Consider the following 25,931-nt stretch of genomic DNA (forward strand, 5'->3'; position numbering starts at 1 on the left):
CCAATCGACTTAAGAATAAATCGGTTCAGCACTAGTTCCACCACCAACACAACAAAGACGCCAACGCCAACGTCGACGCTGCTGCCGCTGTTAGCTGTGAAAGCTTCGGCCAAGCGCCGCTTGGGGCTAGTATATTCGGCATTGCAACTTTAGTCGCTGTTCATTTCCTAACGGTAACGGGTTTGCTGCGCGCTGTTGAAGCGTGTCCAAAACCTGCGTCGCCGTCGCTGTCGCTTTGTGCTACACAAACAATAATAATAAAAAAAAAAGCGCTAGACGAAATAATAATAGATGCTAATTGGCTGCCATTGTTATTGTTGCTACTGCTGTTGTCGGTCATTTAAATGTTTGCTTATAAATACGAAATAAAGCTTAAAAGTTAAGCATTTACAAATATAGCAAATACGCCGAGTGTAATAAAATAAAATAAATATAAAAATCTACAGCAGAAATCCTTAGTACATACACACACACATCGGAACGTATCGTGTATTGTGTTTGTGTATGTGTGTGTGTGTATTGAAATGCTTCAGTGCAGCAAGTTTTAACGCATGCGCTGACGTTGACGCTGACGCCGACGTCGCTGTCAAGTTTTGCATTAATTGTTTTTCGTTGAGCCAAAAAGCATTTGAAATTACAACAAACACTGCGAACTGAGACGGTATGTAGAGGCGGGCATGTTATGTTTATTAATTTTCAAACATTTTTATTGTAAGCTTGAGTGTTGCCAAAGCGCGACGCTGACTTGCCGCTGACGTCGCTGCTGCGTCGATGTCATCAGCGTCGTTTGTTTGGCTTGTCTCATTCCACTAGCCACCCACACACATACACACTCACGCAACCAGTCAAACGAGCCGCATTCGTACTCCCATCTCTGTCACCCCACCACCACCAGCCATACTCCTCATCCACCCGCACATTTACTACGCGCGCTTGCCGAAAGCTTTTTTCAGTTGTGCTCTGCGGCGTCGGCAACCATTAGCGTAAGCTTTTTCTTTCATTCAAGTTGTTGGAGCGTCGCCGTCGCTGTCGTCGTCTCGCAGTCGACGTCGTTATGTTGCGTGAAAGTTAATTCCGTTTACTATCGGCATTCATCAACATCATCAGCGGCGTTGGCGTTGGCGTTGCCACTTTGCCATCATCACCCGCCTCCCCGCCATCACCAACACAATGGGCCCTTGGCCCAGCGTCTTGCCGGCTTTTGTGTTAAGCATTTAAGTCATAATTGACATGCATTTGGCGATATATGTTGACAGATAACTGTTATTCCTTTGCTCTTTGCCCAGGATTTCAAGCAGCTTTTCCTTGCGCCATTTTGCGTTCTCAAATGCTAAGAAGAACTACGATGATTATTTTAATGATCCTTAGGAATTATGTCTATAATGAAGGCGCATAAATATAGCTTGAAATTGAAATTCTTGAATGAAAGATGATTGTAGATTTAAGATACTTGAGTTTTCTTTTCATACCTGAAAATTCTTTCCAATTTTTTATATACTTCATATTCATTCCATTTCGCCGTTTTAAATAGGTGAATAAATATAGCTTTAAAATGTTTTATATGAATGAAAGTTAATTGTAGATTGAATGTAATTTATTCTTCTTATTATACCTGAATATTATATTAATTTTTTCACATACTTCATATTCAAATTGATAAAAGTCTGAATTCCATTTTATCGTTTTAAACAGAAAACCCGGATATCCATTATTTTATGATGGCGCATAAATATAGCTTTAAAATGAATTTCTTCAATAAAATTTGATTACAATGCAATTGATTTTCTATACTTAATTCATATTATCATATCTGAATATTCATGCAAATGTCATTATTTCACATACTTCATATTCAAATTGAGAAAAAGTTGTTCATGCAACTAGATAATTGCGTTTCTTTCAAATAGAATATGCAACAGTTTAGATAAATGCACTCGCTTACCTATTAAATGATTTATTCAAGTTAAATAATAATTGCATTATCCCTCTAAATTCAATAATTTCTATTTATATTTAATTAAAAGCACATGTAACAGAATTTTAATACTTTAATCCCCATGTAATACCTAGTCTCTGCTATTATATGTACGAGTATGTATAGAAAAAAAAAACAACTCGCTTTTTATCAGAAAGCAAAGCAAGCTCTAAAAGCATTTGCAATTCTGAGGTCACTTTCAAATTCAGCGTGTAAATTACATTTGAAAGGACATAATCCGCTTTTTGGCTTAGCATTTTGTGCGAGACAAAAAACCCAAATTGCGATACCCCCTGCCCCAAGCCCTTGGAAGCCCCAACTTTAATCAGAGCGACGTGCAATTACTTGCATTAGGGAATGAAAATGGGAATGATAATGGGAATGGGAAGGGGAATGGAAATGGGAATGGGAATGGAAATGGGTGTGGGAATGAAAATGCGAACTTTGTGCTCATTCTCATCATTCAGTTGGCTCTTGTGCTTACTTCTTGCTTCTTACGTCCTGCCTTTTCCCTCCTTTTCCTTTCCCTTTCCCTTGTCCTTGCGTGCCTCAGCATCCCGTGTTCTTGCACCTTTTGTCATCATGCCTTTCAGCAGCTTAACGAAGCGAAGCACAGCAACAGAGATATCGCACTTAAATTGCACTTAATGAAGCTGCATCATCATATTTTGCATTTCATCCTCGTCTTTACCGCCCCCCCCTCTCTATCTTTTCCACCCTTCCTTTCACTCCCACAGTTCTTGGAGTACGAGTACGTGAGCAGATTCTTGACTTTTGTAGAACAATGGCAGCCACTTGCATTCAGCAGACAAATGAGTGAAAATTATGCCAAGACACTGGCAATTAATAAGTGGAAAAGGCGACGCCATTGCTGCCACCTGCCACTTGCCACCTACCACATGCTACCAACCCACCTGGCATCATCATAAAGATTACAAACGCCCCCGGAGACGTCGCCGTTGCTTTGCCTCATTTGGCACATTTGCCTGATTTGCATTCTCGCAATTGTTAGACTTGTGGAAGGGGAGGGGAAACTTGGGAGTATTTCGCCAACGGGCTATACATAATAATCCCCAACATAGCCGCCACATTGAGTTGAGTCCACAATCAGTACTTGGTAATTGTTATGGGGCAGCACTCCCGCTCACTTCATTCTGTCAAGCGAATGTGCAACTAATATACATAAACAGACACGCAAGCTGTACACAGGAGTTAAGCAGAGACCAAAATACACACACATACACACACCCACACAAACTAACGCACACCCGACAATCAATATAAACGCATTTTCATAATTAATCAATGCTGAATAATTTGTAAGGCAGCGGCAGCTCAGCACAGGTTGGTATGTTGACATAGCCCAGCATGAGGGGGAGTGTATGTGTGTGTGGCAGTGTGTGTGCGTGTGTGTTAATAAGCAAATCTCAGAGGTTTGCTTTTGGCTTTTATCGGTCGCAGTGGCGGCTTTGTGGTTACCCACATAACATATCAATATGAAAGCACATGAACGGATTTACCAGTGGGTGGACGTGTCAATAACAACAACAACGACAACAACAACATCGACAACAACGACAACAAAAGCTTTGTATTACACTAGCGTAGAAAATTATTTTTTTCGTATTTGCTATTATTAGTATTATTGAATTTCCTTATATAAATAAAATTAATATTAATCACTTTTAGAAGATATATACACACATGTATAAAAAAAAACAACTTTTATTTTATGAGATACATTTTTTATTTTAAACTAAATGATTTAATAAGTTATATCTAAGGTTATAAATGCATTTTTTTAAAAAATACTAGTAATTTAATTTTTGAAAATATAGTATCAAGAAATTCGACATGCAAATGCAAAATAAATTTACATTGTTTTCGTAATAATCAATAAATAATTTCTTATTAATAATTTGAGTTGGCAAAATAAGGAAATAAAAATTCAGTTATTGTTAAAATTAGTTAGGATTATTTTGAATCGGAAAAAATTACAAATAAATTGTGTTAATTGATAAATTCACATTTTTTTTCTTCTAAATTTAAAAAAAAAAAAAAAAACATTTTTATGCTATTCTTTTTTAAACCAAGTGTTTAAACTGATCCATTATATTTGAGACAGGTCCATTATTATTATTAAATTATTTTGTAATATTTCTTTATCAATAATTCTTTTAAATTCATTTTGAAATTAATTTATAGCAGATTTGGGTTAAGGAAGCTAAACCCCAAAGAGATTTTGTTCAAGTCGAGCATACTGTAGCAAATAAATAAATCTAGAAGGAAGCTTTTGCAGAGATTAATTAAAAACTAAAAGCCACAGAATGTTTATGCATTGTTTTCGATGTCAGAAAAAGCAATTATCTACTATGCAAAATTTGCTCTAAACTATGAGGAATTTATAAAGTTGAGATGCTTTTGTCTTTTTCTAAAATCTTTAGATCAAAAGAGAACGACATAACGGAGAACATACAGTTGCTATTAACTACTAGTCTGAACGGAGCTTCATTGCTGATTGACTTTTATTCAGCTCCCATTACAAAAACCAGAACGACCACAACTAAATAACTAAAGCATCATCTCAACTTAATTTTCCAACTGCTCGCACCCTTCCTGCCACACTTATATACTCAATAAGTGTGTGTTGTGTGTGTGAGTGTGCATTATGTGTATTTAAAGATCATTAGTGTTGTGATGGCTTAAATACCATACATATCGATTTCCACCAGTTGAGCGTTCTCTGAGCTTAATGGCAACGTCGACGCCAACGTGGCATTGTTAAGAATGATTAAGAGGCTCACCGCACGGATTGTCGGCAGTTCAAGTACGAGTATAACGGTATAACGGTGGCAGGGATTGGTCATGGACATGGAGAACTTGCAATTCCATCCGCACTCGAACTCACACTGAAATTACCACTGGCAATGACTGCTGGCAAGTGGCAAGTAGCTGGTGGCAACTGCTTGGCGGTGTCAAGGCCATGTGCCACATGTGTGTGCGTGATCCGTGAGTGTATGTGTGTGTGTGTGCAATTATCGAAATAAAATGTGACGCGGGTTATACTTATAAACGACCTGCAGCTTATGAGGGTACACTTGTCTATAAAACTCTCAACTCCCTCTTTGGGAACTATAAAACAAAATTAATTGATGCTGGCAGTTTGAGATAAAAAGAAAATGTAATTTTCCTAGCACAGCTGCTGTCTGCCTTTTCTTTTTTAAAATTAAATATATTTTGCTTTTCCTCTTTCCGTTTCTTTAGTTGAAGCAATGAAATCAACGTTTTATTATTGAAATTCAATGTTTTTTTAATTTAACAAAATGCATTTCGTGCTTAAGATGGTTTTATTTATGCAAGATATAAGAACATATATTTTTATTAAAATCTAAATCAGCTTATTAATATTTTGAGCTATAAAACAAGCGGGAAAGGCTATAGTCAAGACTCTGACCATAGGATACCCGTTACTTATTTCAATACATAAAGGGTATTTTTTTTAGAGGTTGGTTTTTCGAGTAGAGATAAAGCTGACAATCTTTTGTTAAATTTGGTAACTCTAATCTCATTTATTATCAGTTTGGTTTGCCATTTTATCATGAACAGGCTGACAAAAGAACAACGCTTGCTAATTGTGCAAATTTATTTCGAAAATAATGGTTCAGCTTGTGAAGTTTACCGCAAGCTCCGTCCATTTTATGGTCAACATAATCGTCCATCAGAGCAAATAATTCGTTTTCGCATTACGTTTACTCTATGTGACATAACGCATCCGCAGAGACGAAGAAACAATTGTCGCTGTAGAGCAAAGTGTTGAAAAAGAACCCGAATGAATCGATTCGCCACCGTGCACAGCAATTTGCCCACCAACTTTATGGAAGATTTTGCGCAAAGATCTTGGATCCATGATAATCGACTACATGTCATAATCATATTTAAACATTAATGGCATAAAATTATCCTTGCAATAAAGCCAAATTGATAGACGTCAAAACGATTTTCTTTTGTTTTATTTCAATTCGAAGTTCTATACCTCTAAAAAAAAACCCTTTATAAAAGTACTTTGAAAAAATTGCTGGTATTACCTTGAAAACATTAAATCGCCATAACTGCCGTTCTACTTGTCTGATCTTGATGCGATTCAGTGGAATAATAGATAATACTGCTAGATTACGTTAATAACCATAAAAACTGTGGGTGTGGTTGCCTGCGTGGGGTCTAAATATATATACTTTGTAGGATCGGAGATGCCTCCTTCTCCCTGTTACATACATTCCAACGAACACAATATACCTTTTTACTTATTTTTTAAGTAACGGGTATAAGAACATTAAACAAAAGTGAGTATAATAAATTAACTAGTGATCTGGATTATGTTCTATATCTTAACAGTATTATCTAAACCTAGCTCTCTTGTAAGATTAAATAAAAGTTTTGTCTAATGAGAATATTGAATTTCAAAGATTCTTAAATTATATTTATTTCTATTAAACTGATTTAGTTACGCACTTAACTTTAATAATTTCAGTGCTTCAATCTGTCCTTAATAAAGTCCAACCAAATAGGCAGTAACCGTTAGCCAATTCTTGTTCCTGTCATATTTCAATTGTTGGAGAAAATATGATACAGTTGGATACTATCTAAATACTATGTATGACAATTTTTGCTATCTTTTAGTGTGTGTGTGTGTGCTTAGTTTCTGTGTGTGTGTGTGTTACGAGCGAGTGCACAAAGTCAATTGAACCGTTTTGTCAAGAGAAAAGATTACGAACGAAACTCAGAGGGAAGAGAAACATTTGCCAAGGTTGGCAACAAATTAATGGCAGCAAACGTGGCTGTAGGTAAGAGTACATGTTGCTGCTTGCCACATGCAGACATGACTGTAATGAAGCGACGCCCACACACAGACACACATACACACACACACATATACACAGAAAGATGGTGCTGGGGAAAATTCCGCGAATGCTCGCGGCTGAAGCGGCAAAGGAGCAACCCATAAATATTTTTCGAAATAAATTCTCGTTTACAAATTATGATTTTATGACTTTTTGATGGCGCAGCCACAAAACGCCCCACACTCACACAAATGTACACACACATATGAATATACATATATATGTATATTCTGTATGTATGTGTAGAGTTTTGGGGGCAAAGTGTCGAGCCAAATGCTGCAAGGCAAACGCTTGCGTATTTATTTATTGCCACCTCACGCCCTCTGCGTTATATCAATACAAAAACTCTCACCCGGACATTTACACATTTTAAATTAAAATAAAAATAAAGAAAAATTGGCACAAAAAACAAAGCATTGCAAAGAAAAACTTTAAAGCAAAAAATAAATGCTGAAAGAAAAAAAAAAACTGAAAATAAAAAGTTGTTACTGAAAAGCGCGCATAAAAATTTCGAGTTGAATGCAACTTGCATAAATGGGTGTGTGTGTTTGTGCGTACGTGGATTTGTGTGTGAGTTTGCCACTGCAGTAGCTGCTACCATTTCCCAGGCATTTCCCCAATTTTTTTTGTTCCCTTTTTCGTTGCCTACTTTTCGGTGGGCCGCATAATTTATGACCGCCTAGCATTAAATTAGCCAAAGCGCAGCATGAAAAATGGCCCCACAGACGGCAGACGACGTCCGGCGTCCGGTGCTTATTAGGCACCTAAAAAATAGCAGAAAAAAAGAATGTAGAAAAATAGGAAAAAGCCATCGCTATTGCCAGAGTATCGCCCCTAGAGAGTGAAGGGGGCTGGGGAATGGGGTTGAAGAGCGTGGGAAACATACATAGGATTCCCTCTGAGCTATTAATATTTCGGTTTGATTTTGAATTGTTGCACGAACTTCGTCTAATTAGTCACTGCACGCTGGCAGCTTGGATGGATGGATAACTGGCTAGCTGCCAGGCATAAAGTGGCAACAGTGCCAGCCAGCGAGGGCTGTCATAAAAATATAGAAATTACCGAATGTGAAACTCCGCTAAGAAAGCTTTGCATTTAATATTCATAATAATCTTAGAAACTATAAATATAAAGATTTATTTTACAGCTATAAAAGAGGTTAATTTCATAAATAATTCAATGAAAATAATGTATACTCTTGTTGAATCTTTGTATCTTCATCAAAATGAGTAAATTTCTAGAAATACTTGGGAAAGATAATCTTCAAATATTTTGAGCATTAAATATGAATACAATTTACAATACTTATCCAACGTGGAACTTAATTGTAAACAAAACTACTGGTACAAACTTATATAGTACTACATATTTAAATGCAAATTTAATCACGTCAATGCATCAGTCCTAAAAGTATGCTATAAATAACGTTATTACATTTTATCAAATGTGAAATTCATAACACGTTCATTAGGCTATCGTAATATTCAATGTAAGTTTTATGATCTCGTGGCTCTGTGCCAAATGTAGAAATTCAGCTTAAAAATAACTGGGAACGCTTTGCACCCTGCCACGTTATAATCTGCATTAATCTGTTATATACCTGTCCTGTTAAAAATCCTGCTATGACACGACAATGCTTTAGGTAGCATGCAGCATGCATGCTCTTGATGATAAATAATAAAAAAATATTCAAGAAATTTCTTAATTATAATATATTTTATAATTTGATTATATGAATATAAATAATTCGATAAATCTGAAACAAATTTATTTTGCTGATTCTTAATCATGGATACATTTTTGGTTGGCTTTTGGTCGGTTTACATTTGTGGTAATTGCGTGTGCCAATTAATCAGACTGCCCTCGTTGAACACATGAATATGTCCCTTGAGCAGTAGCAGTCTACACATGTATCTGTGTGAATGTTGTACTGTTTGCTGCTGCTATTTGTTTGTGTTTACTTACAATTATGAGTGTGTTGTCATCTTCGTCGACGTCTTCAGCTCCATGCTTCTCATTCCTTTCCTCATCCTCATCGTCGTCGTCGTCGTCGTCTCAAGCATTCGCACACTTGGCGCTTTTCACAAAACTTTTTGCTAGCCTTGCTTGAAGGCTTGGGGCAGTGGCAGTGGCAGTGGCAGAGGCAGCGGCAGCGGCAGTGGCAACGTCGAGAAGTATGCAGCATTGCAATAATAATTACAAATGTTGCACAATAAATTGCAAAGTAAACAGACTCAACGCTGGCTGTGGCAGTGCCAGAAACGAAGACCGACTGCAGTGGCAAAATTACTTCCTGCTCAAGCGTCAGCGGAAATGTACATACAAATGCCAGACACACACACACACACACACAGTGGAGGTAAGGGAAGTTGGCTTGGGTTGGGGTTGGAGCGGCACTGAGGAACAGTCACTTGTCAAAAACAAAATCAGACAAAAACTCCCCTCGCGGCGCCGACAAGATGCGTAATTGCAGCTCCTGCTCCTGACGACTGTTGCTTCTGCTGGCTGAATGTGAATGTGAATGCGAATCCGAATCCGATGGATGCACAGGATGCGAACAATTCGCTGCATTTGCATTCCTGTTGCTGTTTCAATTGTTATTGTTGCTGCTGTTGTTGCTGTTGTTGTTATCATCTTGGTCTTGTTCTTCTTGCGAGTGTGCGTTGTGAAATGCAATAAATCTTGGCCAGCAAAACAATGACAAATGTTGTGACTGCTCTGTCCTGTTCTGTCCTTTTCAAATTTGTGGTTGCCCCTGCGGACACTTCATTTGATATCCGCTGCTAACCCCAAAATGTTTCCACCTCTGACAAGCGCCTGTCCAAATGAATATTGTTGCAGGCTCTCGAGCCAACACCGGAAATTGAGGTGTTTATGGCCAACAGACGCCACAGCCAGGTGACTCTGCTGAACTCAAGAGACAAAAAGGCAATTTGAGGCTTACAATGAGATAGGGAAAAATAGGAAACAGAGCACAATTCGATCTTTCCCTAAAGAAATCACAGCATATTCTCAAAGTAATTGCTCTTCCTTAACCTCTAGCTCGTATTACATTAACAATAGAGCCGATTTCGGGATGGTTTATAACATGGCTTAGCAGTGATGGTTCATATTAAAACAAAATGGTTCAAAATAAAATTGGAACATTCCCAAAACATAAACAAGAGTGAACTGATTTCAACCTCGGTCCAATCAGCGTTGTCAAATCAGCTTGTTCCCAAACAGATCTCTCGTGTTTTTAAAACTATTTTAATTTGTATATGTTTTTGGGATGTTTTTACTTATACCCTTTTTTCCTTATATTACTATCAGAAAAAATCCTAAATTAAGTTTGAATCGATCATAAATTTAAAATTCTGACTGACCATTTCTATGACACCTACACGATATAATAGCCCGATTTAAACCAAAGCTAGTTAGTCTTGTTAAGATAACTTCAGAAACAATAGAGTTATTTATACTCAACAAGTTAAGGATTTTTTGTTGTAATTAAAATACATAGTTTTATACCCGAGAGGCGCGGGGTCATTTCCCACAACAGGCAGGATTTTTATTTTATTTTTTATTTTAATTCTATTAAACTATTTTTGAATTTTAGAATATTTTACAATTTGGTCAAAATCGGGTTACTATATCATATAGCTGCAATAGGAACAATCGGGTTCAGATTCAACTTTAGTATGGATAACTTTTTTGTTTTTCAAGTTATCTCAACCAATCTCACAGATTCTTTTTTTTTACCATATTTTACACCCTGACCAACTTTTGTCAAAATCGGATGACTTTATCATATAGCTGTCATAGGTACAATCAAGCTCAAATTAACCTTTAGTATGAACACTTTCTTGGTTCTTGAGACATAACAACCAAAATCACAGATTGTGTATTTGAGACGGCCTGTTACACCCTGACCAAATTTGGTGAACATCGGGTAACTATATCATATTTTTGCCATTGGAGCAATTGGATGAAAATCGACTCTTAGTATGCAAACTATTTTTGTTTTTTAAGCTATCTCAACCAAACTCACAGAATATGTCTTTTTTACCAAGTGTTACACCCTGTCCAAATTTGGTCTAAATTTATATAATATAGCTGCCATATGAACGTCGGTTTCAAATAAACCTTTAATATGAAAAACTTTTTTAATTTTTGCAAGTTTGCAACCAAACTCACAGATTCTCTTTTGCACGCCAAATATCGAAGTTTTCTGCCAAATCTAGCCGCGTGCCTACAATTATTCGTTTCTTTTACATAAAATGTTATATTATATAAATTTGTTGCAACGTATTGCATTCAGCATAAAATTTCCAACGACAAAAAATGTCTAATTTTTTTCAAATAACTGATAGCTGATAATAATTGCATCGTACGAAAGGTGAATTGTATAAGAAGATATCATATAATTTAGCGGGTACTAATTACTGATCTATCAGAAGTAAAAAATAATAATAAGCCGAATAAACCCAATGTTAGAAATAACGACCCTTCACCCTTAAATGACAGAAACTGCAGTTGAAATGCCTTCATTTGCACATATGTTTGTTACTTATATTATTTTCTTTCTTTTATAGAGTTTTAATAGAAGCATTCTTAAGATTTCCATTCTTCTATTTCAGCTGGCGTTAGACTTGCAATGTAGATCGTTCCGAGGAGCAACCACTGTAAGCTAGCGACATGGTGGAATCGTCGAGTTTGGGGCGTGCCCCGCCAGCGGCACAGCAGCCCATTCCGCAGCAGCATTCGCCGTCGCCGTCGGGAATGCGTTGTGGCAATTTGGAGACGCGGGTGCGCGGCTCCTGGTATCGAGTGATGGTGACGCTCGAGACGGACTTTCTGGCGATCAGTCTGGACGAGTCCTGTGAGACGTCACAGCATTCCAGCGATGGGCAATCCACAACCCTTAACGGCACACTGGGGTGAGTAACATGGACGGGTGAAAGAAAAGTGGAGCTGTAAACTCTCGACTCTTACAGAAGCAATCACAGTGGCGGAGGTGGTGGTGCTGGTCAGAATGGTACGTTGCCCAGTTCTGCCTCGTTGCAGGGCATGGCCGTTCAGGACACGGAAGTGGATGGCACGGGAACGGGCGGAACGGTAACGGGAACGGGAACGGGTACGGTTACGGGTACCAACGACAATGGCGATCTTTGCCTGAATAACAATAACAATGCGGATGGCGTTGGACTGGACATGTGCGATGTACCTGATCATGTGGCCAATCAGAAGCGACACGTTCGCATCATCAAGTCGGACAACAACGGCCTGGGCATCTCCATAAAGGGAGGACGCGAGAATCGCATGCCCATACTCATCTCAAAGATATTTCGGGGCATGGCCGCCGATCAGGCCAAAGGACTCTACGTCGGCGATGCCATTCTAACGGTCAACGGCGAGGAGCTACGCGATGCCACCCACGATGAGGCAGTCCGTGCTCTGAAGCGTGCAGGACGTGTGGTCGATTTGGAAGGTAAGCACCACCTCTAGTCCCCTTAAATCATTCACTCTCTCTTCCTTCCTCTTGCTTTTCCCTTGCGTATCTTTAGGCATGTCAAATGCTGACATTGTTATTTGCCCAAAAAAGAGTTACGGAAAAAGATAAAGAGAAAGAGAAGAGAGAGCAAAAAGAGCGAGAGAGCGAGAGAGAAAGTGCTTAAAAAGTGCCGTTGAAAGAGTCAAACTAACAAGCAAACTATGTATAAAGTTGGATGAAGAGGACTCAGCTTTTACACTGCAAATAAAAATTGGTTGAACTACATCGAAACAAAAAGTCAAGGTGCCATCTCATAACTTTTGGTTAACAATTAAAAAAAAGAATTAAAAATAATTTGTATTCAGTTTACTTGCAAATGTTTTTAAAACAACCTTTCGAAATATCGATGTCAGCGACTTAATTTTTTGGAACATATAAAAAATCATCTGCCCTAAATTTACTTTTATTTTCATCAAAATTATTAAGTTTAGATATATTTTATATAACTATCAAATTCATTAATAATTTAAAAATTGCATTTTAATTCAACTTATTAAATAATTTCACTCAATTCAATTAATATTTGCATTTTTCAAATTTCTCAATCTCTAGAGTTTTGATGGGAACTGCTTTTGAAAACAACCGTTCGAAATGTGAAATAATGTTCCTTAAATGTTAGAGATTTCAAAAGCAATTCTCTTCAAAAATCCAAGGGATTTCTGAAACACTTCTTACATTATGTCAAATCTCTCAACATTTTTTTAGACATTTGAAAGCAACGGATGTTTGTTTTCAGGAACCACAACATTTGCTTTTGGGTTGCTCTGGCGCTGTTAGAGATTTGTAGAACACCCCTGTATAAGTAAAATTGATCTTTGAGTAAAACTTATTCAATTAAAATTGCCTTTTTTGCCTATACATTTTTTCAAAGTCTGTCACTTTATTCTGCCAGTGTAGATGCTACACTGCATACATGGGATTAGTCAGCACAACATGAGAGTTACTGTCCGCTGACGTTGTTGTTGTTGTTCTATTTGTTATTGTTGCTACTGCAAGTGCAGCTGTGTACTGTTATAAGTCCGCCGCATACAGTTGACTCCCTCTTTCTCCCCCTTCGATGCCAGCCCAATGCCTGTTGACTCTTAGCTGTTGACTGCCGTTAGTTGCGTTGGTTTTGTTGGTCTGTCGGTCGGTTCGTCGGTTCGTCTGTTCGTTGGGTTGGTTCGTTTGTTTGTTTGCCTTGGCTTGGCTTGGCAATGAGTAATGAGAAAAGTTTTCCTTCCATTTGATCAAATGGCCCCAAAATACATAGTTGCTATGCCAGTGGGTGTGGCATGCCACTTGCCACTTGCCACTGCAGTGCGAATTGAAATGAATGCGACGCACTACATTTTCATCTGTTACGCATAGAAGGCCTACGAATTCGATGGGAATACACATACGATAAAAAGCGACCTGCGATGAAACTGAGATGCTCTACGCATTTTTAAATTCAGTTATTTTTAACTAATTTTCTTTCTCTTTCCATCACCTTTTTTTTTAAGATATTTTCCTTATTTTTGTATCTCAATAAGTTTATAAACGATAAGGTAATAAGAAGTTGTGCGGGATCAACTGCAAGTTGATAAATGATTATCAATTTTATATATGAATCGATAAATTCATAAGAAACTAATGACTCTTTTGGCTCACAGAACTCATTTTTGGTAAGTGGTGCCTGAGAGTCGCATAAGCGCTCCAATGTACAGTTCCTTTCGAGCTGAGCTACTTCTGTAAAGCATATGCAAAATAAGACGCCCAATCAAAGAACACAATGTCCACAAACTCAAACTGCAAAGCGTACAAATGGCAATAAGCACCAATTATGTGATTGAAATTGGGTCGAAAGGGAGGAGAATGGCAATCGGGGTTCAAAGTTTAAAGCAAACAATGCGCAATGAAGCATTGAGAACAATTTTGCTGAAACAACATCCTTGTGTGTGCAAACACGCACTTGACTTGGACTTTGATGCAAGTCAATTCCATTTCCGGTGCAGCAACAGCCGGACAATAGAGACGGAGACGGAGCCAAAGACGGAGACGGAGACGGAGACGGAGACAGAGAACAAACAATGACTTAAAGGCTATCTGCAAATATTTATTATCAATTGTCGATTGTCGGATGATTCACTCTTGACTTTGGGTTTAGTTCCGGCGCAGGCGTTCGCTGCGTATACGTTGGCGTCCCAGCTGCTGCTTGGGCTGCTCCACGGCCAGGATGAGGCGTCCAAATTGACCGCCTGCTGCGTTAATGGGCAGCAGAATCAAGCGACCGCTGGTTAAACCCAGAGCAGCTGCTTCGCTCAGTTCCTGTTCCGTCTCCTCGACCAGCTCCACCTGAGATTCTTCTACTTCCAGCTCGTTGTCGGGCTCCTCCAGCTCTGGGGCTCCATATTCGCGGGCTGGTGTGTTGGGTGCACCATAAGTGTTGGCTGGCGTCGTTGCCGCCTTGAATGCCACTTCAGTTGAAGGCAGCTCCTCGTCGTTGTCGCTCAGTGGCGTCTCGGATTGGTCCAGGGCAGGCAGATCAGCAACAGGCTGCTGCTCAAGAGCAACGCCATCAACGGCAACAGCGGCAAAATCCTCCACAGCCTCGCGTACGGGTGGCTGAAAGTCCTGGGCGGGCACCTGAGCTACCACTTCAACGGTATCCTCCGGATTGGATTCGGGAGCACCATAAGTGCTGGCTGGAGTGCGTGCATTTGCCTCAGTTTCAATTTCCGTCTGTTGCTCCACCTCGGTGGTGCTGCTGAACTCCTCCACATCACTGCTCGAGGTGGCAAGTGGTGCTGCTGCTGTCGTGGTTGCCAGTGGCTCCTCCAGCTTGGGCTGACGCTCGCTGGGCAGATCGAAGGCTATTCTGGGTCGGAAACCTGCTGCCGGATACGGTGTGCTTGCCACCAGCTCCACTTGGCGTTGACTCTTCTGCCTCAGCTGTCGGCGCTGTGGCATCGCTGATATGGATGCAGCCAGCATCAGGCTCATCAAGATTAGTGCGGTAAATGTCTTCATGTTGCACGTTGAACGCTTGTTAACGGTTTGTGACTGGCTGCTGTGGGTGCACTCGCTTTTATATCGGTTACTCGTATTTGCGGAGCAGCGGTAATTGGGGATTCTACATCAGAATTCAGTAACGGTCGCAAGGTCAGCTCCGCTTATATTTCGGCTATGATAACGATAACTCTTTTCAGGCGGCCAATGCAAATGGGACACGAGTCGCAATATTTGCGCATTTAAAAACGTATCAGTGCCCATCAAATGAGCCATCAAGCTCAATGTTAACGCCGCTTTAATATCGATACAACCTCAGCGAAAAGCCTTCCACGCCTCCCCCCGCCCGCATCAGCTCTAAAATCACGTATACGTCCACGTCCGTTTCCATGCCCATGACGGAGCTACACAGCGTCATCGTCATCGTCGTCGTCGTCGTCGTCAACGTCAACGTGCCTCGCATTTTCGATGCGTGCACATCCAACACATGTCGTTGATCCATTTCGCCAAAGTTTTGTCAGCCCCAAAAATTAAGAGCATATAAATTTCGAGAAACTAACTAAGCCACCTCTCAGCGCATATTGAATGCTCTAACCAGCTTAAAGTTGAAGAGTTACGACTGCCAAATATCCTAAAACACATTCTACAATTTATTTCTTGAGGGATTTTCTCGACCCTCTCATATAAAATCTCCTTTGGGTGGTTTTGTCTGTGAAAGTTCAACAGTTGGGATTTGTTGTCGTAATGGTAATGATTAAGTAATGGGATAGACTAAACGATACTCTGTAAAAATATTTTAAGAAATACATTTGGTTCTATTTTTTAAAACTCATACAAAGTAATTTGTTTAAAGCAAAGAGTAATAAATAAACACCTAGAAAAAGAGAGGGGTCAACTTTAGTTAGTCTTTATGATTCTTATACGTAAATATTTATATCCGCTACTTAAAAAATAATTAAAAGGGTATATTGTGTTCTTTGGAATGTATGCAACAGGGAGAAGAAGGCATCTTCGACCCCATAAAGTATATACATTCTTGATCAGCATCAATAGCCGAGTCGATATAGCCAAGCAGGTCAAGTTGGTTTCAACTGTAAGCCACGGCTCCCTGCGTCCTTAAATAAACCACCACATCCACAGTTTTTAAGATGATACAGATTTTACGGTAAATAACGTTATCTATTAATATTACCTATAATCTCACTTAACCGCAGCAAGTTCGGACAAGTAGAACGGGAGTATTAGCTAACCAAAGTTAATAATAAAGTTATTATTTCAATACAATCACCTAAAAGTATGCAGTAGTTTTTGTTGGTTAGTAATTTCTTTTAAGTGCTTTGATATATATTGAAATAAGTAGGTAGTCCTTCCGACTTGTTATTTTTTAAATCTATCTTTGTGGAAAAATCACAACATTAAATTTAAGTACCTTACCTCTGTTACTTACACCCACAGAAAAATGGTTCGAAATTTTAAAATTTACACTTTTATCTAAATATTTTGCTCTATGATTTTGCGTTTAATATGGATTTTATAAATCTTAACTGTGCGCATTTAAAAAAAAAATAAATATCAATATACATTCAACTTAAATATATTTAATATTTATTTCAAATTTTTGTCATAGTAAATTTAATATTTAAAGAAAACATTATTTTTTTTAACTCATTTTGTATTTGCATTAAAGTGAAAAAAATATTTCTAGTATATTGCTTTTATTTTTTTTATGAACTTAAAACTACATGTTTGATACATTGACGACGGGTAATTTTCTGACAGCTTTCCTTTAGCATGGCATATAGTAGGTCTCGAAATCAGATTTTCGAACTGACAAGTTCTATTGGCTTTCTATCATCTTAACTACATAAACTCTTTGGTTGTACTACATTTATTTTAAATTGGACATTTAAGTAGGTTTTTAGTTAATTATGAAAGATAATTATTCTTAGTTTTAATGCGTTTTTTATTTAAATCTAACATGAAAAACCAAATACAGTAGTATTTATACATAATTAGTATGCGTTTTTTCTTCTGTATATGTATATGCTATTTTGTTATTTATTTGAAATTGTATATGATACTTTCTTTCTGTAATAAAATCTCAAGTCAAGTTTAGTTTCATTTGCTTGTCACACTCTGCATTTCAGTATCAAACTACCTTTGCAAATATAGAGTATTTAAGACTAGCCTTTTGTGTTGATTTGATTATGCATTTTAGGAGGCTTTCATAATTTCAATGGCGCTGTACATTAAATGAAATTGGCCCAGATCTATAAGCACGTAAAATGGCACAAGCTGGCATTAGCATTAGCCAACACAATGACAGTCTTAAACCGAATGGCAATTGCAATGGCTAAGGCATTTTGGCCATGCTAAAAAGCCGGACAACCAGCCCATGCCTTTTAGCGTCTTCGACTCGAACTTTAATTTACAACTTGGACCAAAAGTTGTTTGCCAGACTTGGCGTCGTCCTTAGCCATTCTCATTGTAATTTAAATAAGCTACCCCAGCCTGTAGATATTCCTCTTACTGGGATTTGGGGGCGCCAACTTTAGCCGTCCAGTTGCACAAATTCCAGAAAACTCTCCGAACTGCCAAATGTCAACGGCAGATTTCATCGCCCAAGCTAAAGGCGTCGACAACAGTTGGCAGTATGGTTTCTCTTTCTTTCCCTTTTCCCTTTTCCCTTTTCCTTTTATTCTCTCAGCCTGACTGTCGTCTGTCGTCCTGCCTACCAAAAGTCCATTAGCAATGGTTTTTACAGCTTGGCATACTTTTGTGGGCAGGCAGTCCACATACAGCTCTTGTTTCGCCATCCCCCCTTGACCCATTCTCGATTGCCGATTCCCGCTTCCTGCCAACACAGCGCGTGAGATTTTACTCTAAAAACTTTTGTGCAAAGTTTTAACGCACGATTTGCGAGAAGCGAACCGCCTGCACTTGATATCATATTTGTGCGCCCACAGCCCACGGCCCACGGCCACGCCCCCCTCTGGCAGCACACTTTGGCTTGCTTCCGGCGTGATTTATGCGGGCGCCTGCGTTTGCCAAAGGTGTAAAAAACTTTGCCCACCTGTAATCTTTGGCCAGACTTTGTCTGCTAAATGTTCAACTGAAATAATCTGCATTAAGCATTTAACAAAACGCAAATGATTAATTAACATAATTAAATATATACTTTTAGCATATTTACTTGGTGTATGGTTTACATTATTATTCTTAAAATTTTTATTTAGTATTAATATAATAAAACCCACAATATCAATTATATTTAGCAGACTTTCAAAGTTCATTGTCTTATAAATTTCTAGCAAGCAAAAGCGATTTCTGTTATCAAAGTAAATGATATATTCATAACAATTTTAATGAATATACATTTTGTATAATTATTTAAAATATGAATTTTAATATTTACATACTCCACCTAAAGGTATCAATAATATAAAAGTAACAGACTGTTAAAGTTCACTTTCTTTTCATTTTTCTTCTCGCAAAAGCATTTCTTATATCGAATTAAATAAAAATGTAACTTAATTAACGCCAGTAATTAGTGGATTGTTAATTGACAGTAATCCGTGAAGAATGTTCCTTCAGTGACATATTAATTTTCTTTGTTCTTGAGAACTGTACGTGGGCTGCATTCAGTTGTTTGACTTTAAAGGTCGTGTAAGGTTGCCTTAATACCTGTGTTTATAAAACATATATTAAATGTAATATATATGCACATGTGTGTATGTTATATAAATTGCAGCTTACATTTGGCTTACAGCATTTATAGTTTGTTATTGTTGCTTATTTATTTTCAGTTGTTTTTTCTTCTTTTCTAAAATTGCAACTTTATTTACACAGAAATGCAAAAATTTGCACAACTTATTACTGTTGTTATTGTTGTTTCTAAACTTTTGCGTTTTGGTTTTGTTTGCTTTTTAGTGCACTCCAAGCTTACCAAATCTCCACCCCCACCCCCAGCAGCTCAGGGATTTCAACAGCGCCTGACGCTATGCAACAATTTTTTTTCGCCCGCTTGTTTGTTTGTTAGTTGTCGGTTGCATATTTCTGTATGTAAATGTTTACTGAGCTCCAAGCTCCAAGCTGAGTCAACGGCAACAACAGCGTCCACTTAGTAACCCTTTTGGTGCACGTAAATGCCAAGCAATTAGTAAGGGAATGCGTCCATGTAGGGGAGGGAGGAGGCGTAAAAGGAGTCTGTCTGACTGTTATGGTGGCTCGGGAGCCGTCTGCCCTAATTAGTTGGTCCAAACACAGGAATTGAGTCGCATAAAGCGATCCAACATCAGTTGGCATTAAGTGTGAAAATTGAATTTTCAAATCACTCGAACGACAACAACTACAACACCTACAACAACAACGACGCGTCGTCGTCAGCGGAAATGCAAATGTGCAAATGTTGTGGGCGGAATAGAGTCCAGAGCCCAGAAAGACGAACATCTATATATACATCTATTCATATACATAGATACGTATGTATATGTGGTACAAGCCACCTGCCATCAACATTTGCATAGATACTGCACAGTGGCACACTTCTTATTGAAAATATCTTGTCTTTCTAAGCTTTAAAATATTGCAAATCCTTTTTCGAATTCACTTGTATATTAATATTAACTTTTGTTGTATATTTTATTTAAATTTTGTAACATGTTTAAATATATTTTAGATCACTTGTAATGTTATTAATTGTTTATTAAATACTCCGCAAATTTGTTAGAGTTGCCAAGTCTCACTTTTTTTTTTTTGACATTTACAACTTATAATTTTGTAACATGTTTAAATATATTTTAGATCACTTGTAATGTTATTAATTGTTTATTAAATACTCCGCAAATTTGTTAGAGTTGCCAAGTCTCACTTTTTTTTGACATTTACACTCAAATTTAAACAAAATTCATTCAATGTTTTTAAACCCTTTTCTGCTGCCGTTTATTATAATTTATATTATATAATTTATTTTTTTTATATTACTAAAAGATGGAGTAACCTAACCAAAGTATATAGAATACGTGAAGTCTAACATGAGGAAAACTTCGGTAAAGAAATACTTCGGCAACTGTAACAGTCTTGTACAATCATTAATGAAATAAATTCTCAAAAAAATTGTATATTACAATTTTTCATAAAATATATTTAGAAATTAGAATTTTACTATTAATCGTCAGAATGCCAGTTGTTCTGCTATAAAATAAATTACTAATAAGAATCATTCCTGTTTTGAACAGTTAAAGTATTAAAAATTCAATATATTACTCGCAGAACTAATAAGTCCAACCGAATACATTTTTTTAAATCATTGCTTGCAATATTTTTAAAGAAAAAAATGAACAACTTTAATTTAACATCAGTTGCACTGTGCGCACAGCTCATGCTGGATGAATGTGCAAATCGAATAAAAATGGAGCGGAAACTCTAATGAATTTATGCCGCAACGTTTGTGTTTGACGCTGACGCTGTTGAGAACGAACTGATTGAATGCTGTGTGTGCGAGAGTGAGTGTGTGTGTGTGTGTGTGTTGAAGAGTGGTTGATGTCACCACATCCTGTGCTGCTTCACAGGTGACGCCATGGGCAGCAGGCAACCAAACCACATCCTCATTGCAATGCATATTCATGTGGCACAACATTGATGTCTGTGTATTTGATGTCTCGTATTTGCAGTTAAATTCCTGCGCGAAGTAACGCCCTATTTTCGCAAGGCAAGCATCATTTCGGAGGTGGGATGGGAACTGCAACGGGCATTCCTTTGCCCGCTGGGTCCGGGCGTACCAACATCTCCGCCAGCACCGACGCCCAAGACAACGCCGCGTGCAGATACGCGCTACATTCCGTTGCAGCTGACGCATCTGGCCCGCAATCTCAAGTACATCGATCCGGGTAAGTGAGAAAAATCAGAGCGGAAAGCAGAGAGGTGTGTTCCACAATTGTTATCTAACAACTTCTGTTGGCAATTCCAGAGAATCGTTGCCTCGAGCTGCACTCGCCGGATGGCGTGCACTCGTGCATTCTCCGTGCGGCCGATTCCGCGGAAGCTCTCGTCTGGTTCAATGCGCTCCACTCGGCCATGGGCAGCAGCACGCAGCGCGCCTTGGTCGAGGCTAATCGTGCGTTGGTGAATCTCATCGGTGAGCTTAAGCACATCGGTTGGCTGAGCAAGCGTCTTAATGGAGGTGGAGGTGGAGGAGGAGGAGGCGGTGGCGGTGGCGGCAGCTCTGGCAGTGCCGGGGGTGGAGGTGGCAGTGGTGCTGCCAGCGGTGGCAGTGGCACATCGAACAGCGGAGGCGTCGCCGGTGAGGTGGTAAGTGTAAGCTCATACCTAAATTTAACAAGACTGAAATCCTTCAAAGTATTAGAGAAGATTTGCAGTATTGAAATTTAAGAATAAAACTATCAGACATGTTCCAATATTCTCTAGAAATGTTGAAGGGAATTGTATTCGAACAACTCTTCAAAATGTTAGTGCCATTTTTTTTCGAAATAACAAAAATTGACGGTCATTAATTTATATTCAGTTTCAACAAAATAATTCAAATACATATTTTATTTAATTAATAATTTTATTAATTTTTATTCAAGCTGAAAAAGCATAATTTAATAAATTTAAATGTGACAAATGGGCAAATTATATAATGTGTTTGGCAGAATGTATGTAACAGGCAGAAGGGGGCGTGGCAGACCCCCTAAAGGATCAACAGCCGAGTCGATTGAGTCATGTCCGTCTGTTTGAACGCGTCGATCTAAGAAACCATAAGAGCTAGAGACTTCAAACTTGGTATCTAGGTTCCTGGATACCATAGGTAGATCAAGTTTGTTTTTATACCCATTAAAAATGGCCACAAAAAAGGGTATAATGTTTATTTTTGGATCGGACCACCATATTATATAGCTGCCATAGCATTAAACTTTGTTTTGTCCATCCTTGCCGAAGTTCGTTCAAATCGGTCGACTATATCATATAGCTGTCATAGGACCGATCGGACTTTTAGTATGAAAAAGTTTTTTGTTTTTTTAAATAATTTAACCAAACTGTTAGAATATGTCTTTAAGCTGGATTTGTACATTCTAACCAAATAAGGTTTAAGCTGCCATAGGAACAATCGGTCGATAATCAACTTTCAGTACAGAGTACCTGGGCACAGGGTATCCTACTGTCGAGCGTGCTCGACTGTAACTGCTAACTCGTTATTATTTGAAATTACAAAAATCTACTGCCATTCATTTATCTCCAGTTTTAACAAAATTATTATAATAATGGATATATTTTGCATAATTATTAAATTCATTCAAATGTAATGTAAATTCAATTTAAATAAAATTATCATTCAATAAATTTTAAATTTTATCAAGTCTTCAAATCCCATTTTTTTTAATCACAAAAGTCTATTGGCGCTCATTTATATTTAGAAATATTAAAATACGAGACATATTTAATTTAATTCGCTTAAGTTCATACAAAATATGTTCCATGCATTTTTATTTAGTTAAAAAAAATAATTTTTATTTCTTTTTTTTTTTCGAAATCACAAATTCTGTTTCAAAATAATTATTGAATCACCAGACATCTTTTATATAATTAATTAATTAACTCCAAATGTATTTCATGCAATTTTATTTAATTTATAAAAATCAATTCATTTAAGTAATTAAAAAAATTTTAAATTTGATCACGTCTCAAACATTGACAATTAATAACATTGGTTGCTTGGTTTTAGAAGAACCTGCAATTGCTTTAGTGTTGCTTCAGGGCTTAAAGATATTTGCAGAAGAAATCTGTTTTTTTGTAAATATTTAACAGTTTCCGTTCCTCTTTAACAGCCAAGCGGTCGATCCAGCTCAGAAAGTTCTGATGAGAGCGACAAATGGTTGCCCATATTTGTAGCAGTCACCGAGCGGGAGTTTCGAATATACGAGAGTGCACCCTGGTCTGTGGAGGCATGGAGTCGTCCCTTGGAGAGCTATGCACTGGCCACCACACGCTTGGCGGGTGCAGGCAACAATTCCTCACTCAATGTAGGTTACCGTCAATTAAAAAAGAGAAACTCTTTATTTTCCATTGTTTTAACGTTTAATTCTTAATTATTTACAGGGTCAGCAAACAACAGTGTTCTGTGTGCGATGTGGCACGGCCAGGGGTGTTCTGGTTTATTGGCTACGATCGGAGACGCACCGGGATATGGCTGCGTGGGCGCGTGCTTTGGTCCAAGGCTCCCATCAGGCGGTCAATTTGCAGCGAGAATTCTCGTTTCGTTGCCTGTACCAGGGCAGGCAGTGTCAATTGGTTGTGCACATAAATCGCGGATTTTTCTTATACGACTGCGGTGGTTTCGCCTCATCCACGCCCACTGCGGCGGTGGCCAACAAAACCCAACTTTGGCAATTTGCCTTTGATAAATTAAAGGGCTCTGCGGACGATGGAGCTCGCATGTTGTATTTGGATTTCGGCGATGATGGCGAAATTGTAAGTTTCAGATAATTCGCAATCATTAATTTCAATCTCATCTCAGATTTAATCTTTTGCAGGAACTGGACATGGAGTGCTGTCCAAAGCCAGTTGTATTTGTGGTACACAATTGTCTCTCGGCCAAGGTTCATAATATTGCCTAGGCTTACAAGGACGTAATCCTCTAAAGCGTTATGCAGATATAACATTTTATTTTTGTTACAAAAGCTATGTTATTTTTTTTTTTATTATTTACATATTTGTTTATATATTGTGAAGGTTTTACAATTAATTTAAATTACTCAAAAATTATTTCGTTATACATATTAGAAAAGTTTCTTGTTAATTAATATTTTTACACGTTAAATATTTAATATTAATTTTTAATTTTATTTAAAAAATGTTTATACAATTTTTTTTGGAATCACGCTTAAAGGATTTCTCCCGCTGGCGTTTGCCGAGTGAGCATTACGTGCTTCCCGTTGGCTATGGGCTATTTGTAAGTTTAACAAAAAGCAGAATCGAAGTAGAATCTTTTGGGATGAGAGATAATTAAATGAAACAAATAATAATGACAAAAGCACAAACCAAAACAATTTTTATATTGTAAGTAGAAGTAAATTCATTTTATACGTGCAGATGAAAGGAAGAATACCATCTAAAATGATCTAAAATTAAATAAATATCGAAATCGAATATCTAAAATCTAAAATCTAAATCTGATATCTACATTGAATACACGTTGAACAATAATTATCATAATTGTACTTAACTAATTGTATCTTGTATCTAAACGAAGCACACATATCTCGATGTATTAGGCCCTATCATCATACATATATATATATATATATATATATATATAAATACGTATGTATATCGATTATCGAAATCAAATCCATCATGCCATACTTCGTATATATTTATACAAGTAATTACATAATATTACCTAATAAAATACATCTACTTGTGTATTTTCATGCCATTTCGCAACTCCCCCACATTCTACTTGTACAACATTGATCGATCATATGCAATTATTATACATTATACCAAGAACATATAGAACATGACATATTCGTTTTATGAGATTAGAAATTTCGTTAAAAAAACAAATTGAAACTCAAAATGATAAACCAAGAACATCAACAGAAAATCATAAACTTAAGACGTACAATATTTTTAACGTAAGTAGTGTTGAATCTTCGATAATAAACTTATATATAATAATATAACAACTATAACAGATTTTTTTAATTGTCTACTAATGAAATAAAGAATAATAACTGGTGAGTATTTAAAATTATAAGGAAGAATAGGTATCTTTAACTAGAAATATATATTTTTGAAAGACAAGTAAGTAGTTTATTATTTGATAAGAAAGTCGAAAAAAGTGTAATAATGTTTTCTGATAAACATAAAAATAATATAGATTTAAATTGAATATTATATGTAAATGCTCACGTCTTATCAAATTAGAAGTAAGTAAAGCTCTAGTATTTTTGAAAAAATAGTTAACTTAAACGTAACTAACTTAATTTGCCATGCAACTTTGATGTCCAATAGCTTAAGCAGATGCAAAGGGTTGTGAGATACTTAGTTCTTGACTAGATTTAGTCATGACTGTTTCTTGGACATGTATATACATAAGTATATATTCGTATATGTTATATATATACTTCAGAGAGCATGTGGCTATTTATTTCAATTTTCTCAATTCGCATTTAAGACGAAAACAAAGTCACCGAGTGGACGTGACCGGCATGTTGAACATGGCCAACAACGATAGCAATGGCAACAGCCACAGCAACAACAACAACAACTGCCACTGGTCAGCCGCAAAACTTTGTTCATCAGCAACAACAACTACAGACAGCACAGTATTGTGAGGAAGAGAAAGAGAGGGCAGGAAGTGGGAAGATGACAAGGAGGGGGAATGTAAAGCGATTTTGGGGCTGACTCTGTGACCATCATTGCGGTCAACGGGCAGGTTTAAGGTGTAACGAACGATGTCCGCCTTTGGCCTCCACGTTGACACGATGACCACGACGGAGACACTGGCCAAAGTAGTAGTCAACCAGTCAGACACCCACACATCCAAGCA

At 37.6% G+C, this 25,931-nt stretch overlaps 2 protein-coding genes across 2 annotated transcripts; one reads left to right on the forward strand and one right to left on the reverse strand.

Moving 5' to 3' along the window:
• The first annotated feature begins 124 nt into the window (after positions 1 to 124).
• On the forward strand, positions 125 to 24,178 carry LOC117788674 (beta-1-syntrophin). The gene is made up of 8 exons (XM_034627508.1): positions 125 to 661; positions 11,493 to 11,792; positions 11,850 to 12,343; positions 21,049 to 21,264; positions 21,345 to 21,685; positions 23,203 to 23,397; positions 23,474 to 23,845; positions 23,908 to 24,178. Exons 2-8 carry the CDS (start codon positions 11,551 to 11,553, stop codon positions 23,989 to 23,991), a joined length of 1,944 nt encoding a protein of 647 aa, XP_034483399.1. The 5' UTR covers positions 125 to 661; positions 11,493 to 11,550; the 3' UTR covers positions 23,992 to 24,178.
• Positions 14,463 to 15,416, reverse strand: LOC117788675. Its single transcript, XM_034627509.1, has one exon. The coding sequence runs from the start codon at positions 15,395 to 15,397 to the stop codon at positions 14,531 to 14,533; it is 867 nt and encodes a 288-aa protein (XP_034483400.1). The 5' UTR covers positions 15,398 to 15,416; the 3' UTR covers positions 14,463 to 14,530.
• Positions 24,179 to 25,931: the final 1,753 nt, after the last annotated feature.

The sequence above is a fragment of the Drosophila innubila genome (assembly GCF_004354385.1).
Source record: "Drosophila innubila isolate TH190305 chromosome 3L unlocalized genomic scaffold, UK_Dinn_1.0 0_D_3L, whole genome shotgun sequence".
Taxonomy (NCBI): Eukaryota; Metazoa; Arthropoda; class Insecta; order Diptera; family Drosophilidae; genus Drosophila; species Drosophila innubila.

What these genes read in the sequence shown, in the direction of transcription:
- LOC117788674 (XM_034627508.1), top strand. Translation starts at nt 11,551, where the DNA reads ATGGTGGAATCGTCGAGTTTGGGGCGTGCCCCGCCAGCGGCACAGCAG. An exon ending in TCTCAAGTACATCGATCCGG is followed by an intron (nt 21,265 to 21,344) that starts GTAAGTGAGAAA and finishes TGGCAATTCCAG; the next exon opens with AGAATCGTTGCCTCGAGCTG. An exon ending in TCGGCGATGATGGCGAAATT is followed by an intron (nt 23,846 to 23,907) that starts GTAAGTTTCAGA and finishes AATCTTTTGCAG; the next exon opens with GAACTGGACATGGAGTGCTG.
- LOC117788675 (XM_034627509.1), bottom strand. Translation starts at nt 15,397, where the DNA reads ATGAAGACATTTACCGCACTAATCTTGATGAGCCTGATGCTGGCTGCA.